Genomic DNA, 12,974 nt, shown 5'->3' with positions numbered 1-12,974 from the left:
TACTTTATCAGTCTTTTTGGTATTTATATTGCTTAGTATACACAGATTGGAAGCTAAAGTATTAAAACTAACAAACTGAATTTCAAATTATTTTATTAGAAAACACAGTTACATACACTTTAGCCAGAGTGCTCAAACTTTTCTTCTTTAGGATCACTTTTCACTCTTCAAGATCATGGAAGACTCTTAAGGAGCTTCTGTTCACACGCCCAGCCACGCTACTGTGTTGTCAACTAAAGTTGTGGAAAGTTCTAAAAGATTACTTTTAATGCAATTTAAAAGAGCTTGAAATATTAAGCTAAGTAGCATGAGTTCAAAAAGAGTTTATATAGGCAAGTGGCACTGCTGTATTTTTGCACATCTCCTCTCCTACTAAGTAAGGCTAGACAATGCAGCCTAGTTGTGCCTGGAGGGGAGTAGGGAAGGAAAGAGGAGGGGTTAGGTGGGGGGCATGGAGGGAGAGAGTACTAGGAGAGACAACAGGAATTGGGGCATCTCTAGGACAAGTTAGAAACCTAGTGCCATGGAAACTCACGAGAATCTATGACGGTGACCCGAGCTAAGACTTTTAGCAATACAGAGCCTGAACCAGCCATCTTCTGTAACCAGACAAGACTTCTAGCTGTGGTACTGGGACACCAACCCAGGCACAATCCTTTCCACCTATAATTTGTTCTGCCTGAGAAGTGTGCTGGGGTAAAGGTGGCAAAGAATTTGTGGGACTTACCAACCAATGACTGGTCCAGCTTGAGACCCATGCCACAAGAGTGCCTACCCCTGACACAGCCTGAGAACCAGAACCCAAAGATAAAACCTAGGATAAAAAATGACTGCCAGTGATATTCTTCTATACTCATAGATTGGTGCCCAGCCCATTGTCATGAGAGAGGCTTCAGCCAGCAAGTGATAGAAATAGATACAGAGACCGACACCCATAAGTTAGGGGGAGCTTGGGGAATTCTGAATAAGAAAGGAAGGAAGTATTGTAGGAGCCAGGTGGGTCAAGGACACCACAAGAAAACCCACAGACACAACTGGCCTCACGGGAGCTCACAGAGACCGAACTGACAACCAAGAGTGGTTTCTTACAGGATAGCAATATGGTGCTAAAGTTCCACATACATCTAACGTTCTGTTACACTGAATTGTTTCTGCCTTAATGTTTCAATAGATCTTTTACTCATATTTAATAGGCTAATCACTTTGAGAATATGCATTCACATAGACCCTTCTAAGCCTAAATGTTCATTTTACCATGTTAAAAGCAGGGTTCACATTGTTACTGTTACCCTGTCTCAGTCCTGGGAAGTTGTAACTCATGACGTTAAATCATAACTTCCTATAATTCTGTTCTCTGAAAGAAACTGACTAACGGAACTGTGGTAAGAGCACCCAACCCAGACGAATACATGACAGCCACAGTTACACCATGAATAACGTGGAGGAATATACTACTTCAACAATCAGAAGAAATTCAAGGTGCTATCAAATTTGAAACCTAGTGAGCATTTAGATTTTCAACTTAGTCACACCTTATCAGTAAAGTTTATGTAAACATTCAAAAGGGAAAAAAAAACTCAAACACAGTGAAATCTAAAACTCTTATGGTCCCAAGTATTTTGGGCAAGGAAGATTCAAACTGTACACATAAAATAAGATTTTTATCTATTTACACATATATATGTGTCAAAATGATAATACAAAAATCACAAAAGATTACAGCATGTGCCTACTCTCAATCACAGCACTGGCTTTTTGTGATGCTATGATTGAAGGAGACAAAAATTAATAATAAAGTAAATTCTTAAAAATTCACCCATGCTTGACCACTGGGATGACTATGTATAATAAATCATGAGGCACAATGATTCTAGCTTTTGGCCAAAGAGGTCTACATAATGTGTCTTACTTTCAATGTGACAATTTACAGAAGAACACACTTTAAAACTCTGCAGATTCTGAGCACACTCATCGTTTGACTGTCCAATGCTTAATCTGCCTAGAGCTATGTGAACAAATTCATCCAAAAGTCAGTGGACCATGAGCTGCTGCCATGCTTGCCACACACAATTCTGAGCCCTCCTAAAGCAGAGGGCAGCAGTAAACCCTGCCCCGGGGGCCTCACCTTCAGGACAATGGTATACATACAAATGGGGAGAGGTTGGAAATATTATTTAATTTTAAAGATGTAAATATTTTATGTTATATGCATTATAAATGTTTTGCTCTTATGCAAGTATGTGCAACTTCTGTGTGCTGGTACCCTCTGACATAAGAAGAAAGAGTTGGATACCCTGGAACTGGAATTTATTGATGGCTATGAGCCACCATGTGGCTGCTGGGACTAAAGCTTGGGTGTCTGCAAGAGCTATAAACCACTGAGCTAGCTCTTCAGCCCTGTTACTTTAAGTAATTAAGAGACACTTAGAATATACACCTGTTGAGGTGCTACAGGGTACAAGCAAGAGTGTGTCTGCTGCAGCCTCCACAGAGAAACAGCTTCTGAGAATGTGTCATTTGGCCTGAGATCACCATGTCCACAGCTACAGTAAAACCAGAGAGACACAATCCCAGGCAGACCTCAAGGCTCTGATTACCTTTGCCCCAGTGAATCTTTGCTTGTTTTAGATTTCATTCTTGCTAGACTGACAGTACAGAGCCCCAGCCCACCAGTTATTTCTGTTACTCCTTGGTAGTGCCTGACAAAGTCAGGTGGTCATTCTTGCCAGACCCCTGTCAATTCGCATAGACCCAAAGGCTTCAGGATTGTGAGATAGACTGAAACCACACAATCTGCTCCATTCAGCCTGGCACAAAAGGACAGAACCTTCAGAAAGTAGCCAGAAGGTTAAACTTTTGCATTTTATTTTCAATTTTTGATTATGGGACCAAAACCTTTTGCATTTTTATTTTGAACTTCATAGGACCAAAACCAGCTAAGTAGCTAATAAACTCCACAAAAAGAAAACCAAAACAAAATAAATAAAACAACCCTATTGTCTTACCTAAGGAATGAGCATCTACTCCCTTACTTTTTTCAACCCTCCCCCACCCCATACCGCACTATTCCACAAGTCAACTGTGTCAGTGGCATTTCAGAGCTACATACAAACCTGCCTCACTTGGGTCTGTGCAGCCTGACCATACTCACACATAGCAGGGTAGGGGCTTCCTTCAACCATCAAGAGAACAGTGGGGATTGCTCAGGCTGAAGAATTTAGCACAGTGAGTGACAGGCCAGTGTTACCCCCACCAGGCTTCTCTATGTACTTGCCACCAAGTGTGTATACATAGGTTAGTCGCAGTAGGGTCCTCTAGGGGAGAACAGAGCTACAAGACACATGACTGGGGCTCTTGATGCCATCCGTGGGGATGTGCTCAACACACTAAGTTTCTCTTACCTGTCTGCCTCCTGTGGAAATCTGAGATGTTCTAGATCATTCAGCACTCGTGCTATGGCTAAGAATCATTTGCAGGGTTACCATACAGAGCAAACTAGGCAAACGGATTATTTTAGCTGAACACAATAACTAACTAAGGCTTTTAAACATCAACAACCTTAATTCCACTCCCTGCTCTAGGACACAGCAGGTACTACTTTGAATCATATATTCAAGCTTTCTAGATTACTTTTTTCCAACAAAATGAGGGTTGCATCCATCTTCCAAAACTTCCCAAGGACTTAAAAGTTCACAGCTGTAATTCATCTGATCTCTAATTTCTACAGAAAACAAAGACCTTTTTACCATGTACTCTCATCAAGTATCTGAACTAGTGCTAGGCTTTTGCTATTAACAGTACTTCAATAACCCACTGGCTCATAATTCCTGATACACACCAGCAAACATGTTGTAGTCTCCCCTAGAAGGTAAAATACTCCACCACAGGATAGGTAAATGCTTATTCTCACTGAATAGTTCCAACACACTTTCCAACGTGATTAACTTGAGAAACATAACCCTGAGTTTTATTTCAAAGTCTTAAAACCTTATCGTTAAAAGTCCTGAGCAATTTTTACGAAGGTAGTCATGTACATATGAATCGGAATCACTTATTTTAAAAGGAAGAGGATGAGAAACACATAATTCGGGAGAAGGCTACCTCTGAGTGGAAGACGGAAAAGCGGTAGGGAGCAGGGACGGGATGCAGGAGGGCAGGCGGAGCTCACGTGCTCCTGGGCTCTCTATTGTGCATTAGTTTATATTGTATAAGTTAAATGAGTATTCCACTGAACAGGAAAGCCATTTTGAAAACAAACAACTGTATGTGCATACAATATCAAGTGTTTTTCAAAGGACAGCAGCTACAGCTAGAGAATGTAGTGAGTATGAAAGACAGACCAAGACACAGCAGTAACATACATACACACACACATATATGTACATATGTATACATACACACACACACATGCAGGTCTATACATGTATACATATACACATGCCGAATAAAGGGTCCAAGGAAATCATAAGCTTGAAACACGTTTCAGCCATAGCGATCAACAGAAAGGAAGGCTTATTATTATCAGTGTTTACACACACACACACACACACACACACACGTTATCAGGCAGCAGTGAAACAGCATCTGATAGCTGCCATGGAGCAAAGCAAGATGAAAATGAAAACTGTTTTCTAAGACACTTAAATGATCTTATGAAAATCTACTGTAAAGATGGCTTATATAATAATAATCCCAAACGGAATGCTGGGAAAAGACACCTAGCTCAGTAGTGAATCCCAGTCTGCAGGACAAGGACTAAGACAAGGTCAGTCTAAGATTATCTGAGTGCACCCTGAGCACCCTTCGTGTACCTCTGCTCTTCAATTCTACAAATTCTGAAAGGGGGGTGGTTGCTCTCTAATCACGTGACATACTTAGTAAAGCATTCATCTAAGTGCTGCTGAATTCACAAGCTACTGTCAATACAATCCTTTAAAATCAGAAGTCACCGATCCCCACCCCACCCCCGAAACAGGGGTCAATACTCAGAGCAGGGAGAGAGCACACACACTCCAGGGTTAAACATCTAGGGAACCGTGTCTGGGCAGCGTTTCCATTCCCACTGCCATTCCTGGGCATTTATAGTCCTTCCCTTTGGCTATCTAACCCTGACTCTTAAGCAAGCACACAGCCAGTGCTTGCTATGGAGTTGCTGGAGTAAAAGCTATTGCTTTCTCAGAAAAAGAAATCTGCTTTCTGTGCATACAAGCAAATACATCCACTAATGGTCCAAGGTCCACAACGGAAGGTCTCAGTGCAACTCCATGAGAAAGCAAACACCAGCTCTTCAGTGCCAAAGAAGGTCAGAGATTCACTTCCTTGAATAGCTCTAGAGAATAGGGCCCTGATTCCAAAACACTTCTGGGAGAGGGAAAACAAAACAAAGCGGGGACCTGGATACTTAGCCCTCAAGTTCCAGAGAGAGTAAGCAGATGTAAAAACTCTGAAGGCAGGACTACATAGCTCCGTGCCAGTCTCATCAAAGGCTAGGGTAGACTCTTGAATAAGAGCACAAAGTTGTGTATTTTACCCTTAGTCCTGAGGGCTACCTTCCAGTAACAAGAATGGACGAGCCATCACCTCCCAGCGCACACTACTGTGCGGGGGTGGGGGGATGCTGGGCTAAACACCCAGGTAAGCTCAGACCACTGTACACACGGTCTCCTGTGCTTCCTGCTGTTCCTGTATCTCAGCACAGAAGAATGTGAGCCTAAGTAAATATGCAGAAGCAAGGGAAACCAAGAGGCTGAGGCAAAGCATTCCAGATGCTCTGCTTATTCTGTCCTTCGCTTACTCATGCCCAGTTCTGAGGATGTTCCCACTGACTCACACGCTGCCGGTGCCAGGTGTCTGATGCTTACACAAACAGGAACCCTATGAGGTAGCCACCGTGCTCTCAAGTTAGAGATTCAGAAGCTGACAGACAGAGGCACTTGGCACTAATGACATTATCAAAACTATTACGAGCTTGAGCCAACTTCTAACTACAAGCCACTGCATCTTACGTGTATGCTTTCTTTCACTCATTACGTCGGAGAGCCTTCCACTACTCCAACAGAGCAGTAAATCTTCAGTGATAATGTTGTGTATATATACATAAGGTTTGGCACTAAAAAGACAGCTAAATTATCTTCCTGTATCAGAGGGGCATCATACCCATCTACCACTAGGCAGCTGTTCTAGCAATTAGTCCCGTGTCTGCAGACAACCACAGAATGCTGCTGCCACCTAGTGGACAGAGGCCAGAGCTGCTGCTGAACATGTAACTACATAAAACAGACACCAGCAAAGAGCTGGAAATGTTGAGTCCATAGCTAAGAAACACTGGATTGGTCCAGAAGTAGCAGGTTAAATTTTACCACTGCACCACCAAGGCTACCCAGATAAGACCTGAGGTGGAGAGGCTAGCAACGTGTTGCCGTTTTATAGCCTCCAGGACAGCACTTCTCAAACTTCCTAATGCTACAACCCTTTAATACAGTTTCTCACATTGTGGTGACCCCCAACCATAAAATTGTTTCATTTCGACTTCATAAATGTAATTTTGCTACTGTTATGAATCATAATGTAAATATCTGATATGCAGGATATCTTATGCACAACCCCCAAAGGGGTTGCCACCCACAGGTTGTAGTGTTTCCTGTTTGGAGAACAGCAGGACCATACTCTGGAGGGCACAAGCGCCTACATCACCACACCCTGCCCTCCTCCAGTAGAATCTTTCATGATCTGCAGGCACAATCACAAGATGCTGAACACAGAAAGTACTCAGGCCGGATGTGGCAGACTTTCATGTTCTTGCAAATTCCACTAACTGTGTTTGGGGAAGTGGCTTGAATTACAGCCCTAGGTTTGGACACTATCGGTTTATTGTCCATGTTAATGAACCTCCTGTCCCTAGTCTCGCACGTCAGTAAAGTTTGACTGACTGTGTACAGCTTCTCTTCCTGAATTCTGAAGTCTGGACTGTAATGTAGTCAAGGTAGACCCAAGTTTAAGCTTAGTGGAAGAGTTAGTTCTAAGGGTCTGCAATTCAACCTAAGAGCATACAAGAATTTCTCAAGTGAGAGCTAACTAACACAGATGCCTGTGGCAGAAGGCCAGATGTTTGTCAAATTACAAGTTGTATCAGTGTATGTAGAGTAGCTAAGAACTAGAGAAGCCAAGTTAGGCTATCCAGGACCCACCAGAAAAAGATCAGCAGAGGTAGCCGCTGGGCTTCAGCTTGCTAGGACACTGTCAGTTTATGCAGCAGGCTGAGTCTCTCCTACAGCAGAGTCATAGACATCAGCATGTGAGATTGGGGTTGAATCAAAATTAAAGTTAAAAGGACATCAGCTACAGACATTTTTAAAGACTGGCAAAGAAAATGGAGGCTTTCTATGCAGTAGTACCTGGAGGATGACTAGAGAAATAGAAGGGCTTTAAAACACAAGCACACAACAGCCAACACTTTCCTCCAAAAGAAAGGCCAACCCCTAAAAGGACTCCAGGAAAGTCGAAGGACCCATCGAACTGGAGACACACACATGCATGCACACACGCACACGCGCATATGTCAGGACTGAACAAGAATAGGAGAAAAAGGCTTATCATAAGAGGATATGGATGTAGTAGGATGTGAAAGCAACCCATTACCTTTGGTCTACATGTATATGATACATATGAGATGTGAACTAATTGTATCCAATAGGAAGAGTGTCCATTTAATAAAGTGCTTCCTGGGTCAGAAAAAAATAAATAAAAGCTATGTTCAATCCCAGAATCCAGCTAAGAAAGTAATGGTGCATACCAATGATCCCAGTGCTAGGGAGTGAAGGAAAGTGGATTTCTGGGGCTGAGTGGACATTCACCCTAGTCTTCTTAGCAAGCTCCAGGTTAACAGGAGACACTGTCTCAAAAAACCCAAAAAGTGTCTATCTCCTGAGAAACATGGAAGCCCCCAAATCTGATCTATGGCTTACCTGCAGACACCTGTGCACATACACACAGATATACCAAAACTCAAATATTTCTCCTTCTGTACGTTTAAGAAAAGGGACATTTAACCTACATAATATTTGATTCAGAATTTAATGCATATAAGAAAATGTTGTATTTTATTAGCCCTGCCCAAGGTGGATAATGTGCTGAATCTCAAGCACATCATTCTAATTCAGCATGTGCTACATGCTACCATGGATCATGCCAAACCTTCCTACAGAAAGACCTATTCTCTTCATTAAAACAGCCTCGAGATCTCTCAGGAATGCTCTAGTAAATAAAGGTGAGCACTATGCCTTGTTTTCAAGCAGGCTTTTGTATTGGCAGTATAAGAGAGAACAGAGCTGGATAGTGAGGATGGAACTATTAAAAACCACAAACTAGGTTTTTAGGTGACCTGGATGGTAATACTGTAGCCCTTATATAGAAAACATGTTTGTGTTCACATTCTTCACAGTTTATTATTTCTGTATACTTTAACGAATAAATAAGCATGCTACTCAGATTCCTAGACCAGTCATCATGTTGAACTCCGGGGCCATGGAATCTCTGTTCTCAATACAGCAGTATCCCTAGTGATATGTAGGTTACAGCTTGAGATGCAAGTGAGGCCGGGCGGTGGTGGCGCACGCCTTTAATCCCAGCACTTGGGAGGCAGAGGCAGGTGGATTTCTGAGTTCGAGGCCAGCCTGGTCTACAGAGTGAGTTCCAGGACAGTCAGGGCTACACAGAGAAACCCTGTCTCGAAAAACCAAAAAAAGAAAAAAAAAAAAAAAAGAGAAGCAAGTGAGAAGTTAGATCAATTAAAATAAAATTCGACTTCTCCTTTTGCTAAACATAGCCTATTCCTATAAGATAATATACAAAACCCACACAGCAGTCTCCCCAGATGTTAAAACTGGGGGTGCGGGAGGGGAAGGGGTAGCTCTGTTCCCCTGTGGCAGTTCCTGGGAACAAATGTCACAGACTTGCAGTGAAGGGAAGATGATGTAACCACATTTCCTAGGTACAAGTCAAGAATGAAGCCACACATTCTACAAAATGGCAATAGAGGAAAGACCTGAAAAATAACATTTTCTTTGGCTGATGTATATGTTTCTTCTACCCTGTCCTTCAGTGGCTGGAATTCTCTCTTTCGTATCCTGGATTCTGTTGCCTCTGACATTCCTGAACATGGAGAAATAGAGAGAAAAAAAAAAAAACCAGAAGAGAGGGAGTAAGTGGTTCACAATCTTGGTGGGTTTCGCCGTTTCGTGGGTTATGTTCCTCCATTTCATTAGAAACCAATCACAAATGACTTGAAGGCCATAAACTGTGCTTTAAGTAACTAGCCTGCCTTTCTATCCAGGTCTTTGCCTCCAGAAGTGAGAAGATGGACAACTCAACCACAGAACCTCCAAAGCAGCCCTGCCCCTGGAACGTCCTGATCACCCGGCAGATCATCCCCGTGCTGTACTGTGTGGTCTTCATCACAGGGATCCTCCTCAACGGAATATCAGGATGGATATTCTTTTATGTGCCCAGCTCCAAGAGTTTTATCATCTATCTCAAGAACATAGTTGTGGCTGACTTTCTCATGGGCCTGACATTCCCTTTCAAAATCCTTGGTGACTCAGGCCTCGGTCCCTGGCAGGTGAATGTGTTCGTATGCAGGGTCTCTGCAGTGATCTTCTATGTTAATATGTACGTCGGCATCGTGTTCTTTGGGCTCATCAGCTTTGACAGGTACTATAAAATTGTAAAGCCTCTTTTTACTTCTGTTGTGCAGTCAGTGAACTACAGCAAACTGCTGTCCGTGCTTGTATGGACGCTCATGCTTCTCCTTGCTGTCCCAAACATCATTCTGACAAACCAGAGTGTCAAGGATGTTAAGAAAGTCCAGTGTATGGACCTCAAAAACGAGCTGGGGCAGAAGTGGCACAAAGCGTCTAACTATATCTTCGTGAGCATTTTCTGGATTGTGTTCCTTCTGTTAATCATCTTCTACACGGCCATCACGAGGAAGATCTTTAAGTCTCACCTTAAGTCCAGAAAGAATTCCATCTCAGTCAAAAGGAAGTCTAGCCGCAATATATTCAGCATTGTGCTCGTATTTGTTGTCTGTTTTGTACCTTACCACATTGCCAGGATCCCCTACACAAAGAGTCAGACGGAAGGTCATTACAGCTGCCAGGCGAAGGAGACCCTGCTCTATGTGAAGGAATTCACTCTGCTACTCTCTGCTGCAAATGTGTGTCTGGACCCCATTATTTATTTCTTTTTATGCCAGCCGTTTAGAGAAGTCTTAAATAAGAAGTTACACATGTCACTGAAAGTCCAGAATGACCTAGAGGCTTCCAAAACCAAAAGGGAAAACACAATTCATGAAAGCACAGATACTTTGTAAATTGCCGTCCCCTCCCAAGTATTATCAATCTTGTTACAGGATAATTATGAATAAAAAGCAGGCTTATGACGACAAATAACTTAGCTAGCAATATTATCCAATAATATGTATGAAGTCCAAAAAAAAGTATAATAAAAATAAAATATAAGTTTCCATGTAAAATGAAAGCCGGTAACACATCACAATTTTCTAGAAATCAAATGAATAGAGAAGTGGCATGTGGGTGCTGGTCTATGAGTTACCGAAACTCAACTCCTCCTCTTCTATTAACTGGCTTCTTAGAAGACACCCAGTCTTTCAGATGTTCCTCCTAAGCATTCTTCTAAGTAACACTCATACCTATTTCATACTTTGTACTATGTATGTGCCAATAAACAAACTGTCTTCAAAACCATCAGGAATTTTGTCTTATTAATAATAATCAACGTATGAAGAGTACCCCCAGAGTTTCTGCACATCCGTGTATGCTTAGCCACACGCCACAGTGCAAGAAAGGTGGTTACACAGAAAGCAGAAATATCCGACTTGTCTCTGACTTTCCCAAATGAGTACTCATATGCGGTAAGCCCTGTTCACACTTTAGCCCATATGCAGCCTGTACTGAGACAGAAGATCTCGGTGACTAAACCCCCTGTGTGGGGGGATGGGAAAAGGGCTGTGTTTGATATCCTTCATAGCTCTCATAGCCAGAGCACATCTCCTCACACCAGGTGACTGAAGCAAATGCAAGAGGGCAAGAAAGGGGCTAAGAAAGGCTTTGGTCATATGAGTTCTGTCTTCAACCTCTAACCTCTTTTCTCCACTATACAAATGAAACTTGTCCTTGAGAAAGTCACTCTCCCCTTTGGCCTTTGTCATCACAATGCCAAAGGAGAAAACTAACAGGAAAGCAAGAAGGTTTAGGAAACAACATGTCAGGCAGATAAGGAGACTGGAAACCACAGCTGAGCAACAAGCGGTGCACACGCCAGAACTATTATTGGAGGCGGGAACAACTAGCGATAATGGGGGCAGAGTGCTGGCAGCAGGGGATTAACCTAACATTCTGCAGACAATCCTGTGGCTAAAGAGGCCACAGGAACATTTTACTTGTGCTTCTGTAGATGAGGCCACAACACAGAATGACCACAGAAGCTCACGTGACAGAGAAGGCAACATCAACAGTAGCGGAAGACAGAAGTATGAAAAAGGGACACTGATCTGAGAACCTGTACCTTACCAAAAAGCAAGCCCCTGAGCCTAGCCAACTACCTCTTCATTTTTATAAGAAATGTAAACTCAGGGGGCTTTTACATTGCTGGGCCTTAAGTCAAATCAAGTAGTGATTGGTTGTTCCCAACAAGCTTTGTGGGAGACATTAGAATATCTTGCAGACACTATCCAGTTGTAGATAAAGGGTGTGGCTGCCTTGGTGCTGAGTACACTCCTGTACCAAAGACACTGGAACATCAGGGTGAAGGCTCTGTGTAGGCACCAGCACAGCCTCTCTATGTCTAATGGTTTGTGTGGTGTTGTCTTCAGCGATGGAACTTTGCTGTCATCTTGTGGAGAACAATCTATAGTTTTGACAACCTGGGTAGTTTTGGGGTCCTTTTGACCAACAACTCAATAAGATGTAACCCAACCCTGGTACTGGAAGCTTCATTTGATGACAAGAGATGGCCAGTTGGGAATCTGTCTCTCTCACTGTTTGGTGATTTCATTGAGATCATTTTCATCTATGTATACATTTTAGGAAGTTTTACACACTACTCCTCAAATGCTCTTTAACTTTAGCTGTCTCTCCTCATACTCCCTCCCAGATGCTCATCTCCTGCCCTGCTCTCTCTTGGTCCTCCCACTCCATCCTCCCATCCATCCATATCTGTCTATTCTATTTCCCTTTGCTAACATGGTCTATCTTCTCCCTTACTTCCTCATGCTATGCCTACCCTCTGCAGATCTAGGGATTGTAGCTTGGTTATCATGACTTAACAACTAATAGCCACATATAAGCAAACACACACCAGCTTTGTCTTTCTGAGTCTGGGATACCTCACTTGGTGTGATTTTTTTTTTCTAGTCCATCCATTTGTTTGGAAATATCATGACACCATTGTTTAACAGATGAGTGAGATTCTCCATTGTGTAAATTAAATGAAGATACATCTGTAGCTAGGACATGATGTATCAACAGCCATCCTGTAACATCTAAATGTAGAAATCTAGGAGAAGGGTATTTTACTAGATTTTTACTACAGTCTAGAACTAAAAGTCCCCAATTGTTAAAATCTCCCTGCTTTCTATATTTAAATAAAGTTTCCATTTCTATCCTTAACTGATCCAAGTTCTGGTGCCATGCATTTTAAGGTGTTTTTGTGAAAGGAATGGCTGCCACATGAATCAAGAAACAGATCACAGAACATTTGCAACAATGTACACCAAAATGATAGAGGGACCACCGAGGGAGGAGACCCCAGAAGACATTTCATAAAACCTTCCTCCCCAGCGTACCTCCTCAGAATCCACCCTCATCTCTTAGCAACAAAAGGAAACATTTTCGGCTGAGAAAGTCACTTTCTATGTCCTGATATACAGTTAGCACAGGTGACTCAGCACTCGGTGA

General features: G+C 42.5%; 2 protein-coding genes across 4 annotated transcripts in view; one reads left to right on the top strand and one right to left on the bottom strand.

Annotated features, from left to right (window-relative positions):
* The window catches only part of P2ry14 (purinergic receptor P2Y14), a 36,406-nt gene extending 25,640 nt beyond the window's left edge, over nt 1-10,766 (top strand). For all 3 annotated transcript variants that reach the window (XM_028763663.1, XM_028763662.1, XM_028763661.1), the window contains exon 2: nt 9,332-10,766. In XM_028763663.1, coding sequence (XP_028619496.1) covers nt 9,356-10,369 — 1,014 coding nt within the window. In that variant the 5' untranslated portion in view covers nt 9,332-9,355 and the 3' untranslated portion in view covers nt 10,370-10,766. The remainder of the gene's footprint in view (nt 1-9,331) is intronic.
* Med12l (mediator complex subunit 12L) overlaps nt 1-12,974 on the bottom strand; it is a 292,238-nt gene that overhangs the window by 175,380 nt on the left and 103,884 nt on the right. The window lies entirely within an intron of this gene.

The sequence above is a fragment of the Grammomys surdaster genome, unplaced genomic scaffold, assembly GCF_004785775.1.
Source record: "Grammomys surdaster isolate TR1022 unplaced genomic scaffold, NIH_TR_1.0 139, whole genome shotgun sequence".
Taxonomy (NCBI): domain Eukaryota; kingdom Metazoa; phylum Chordata; class Mammalia; order Rodentia; family Muridae; genus Grammomys; species Grammomys surdaster.
The sequence above is the reverse complement of the archived record's forward strand: the minus strand, read 5'-3'. Positions and strand labels throughout refer to the sequence as shown.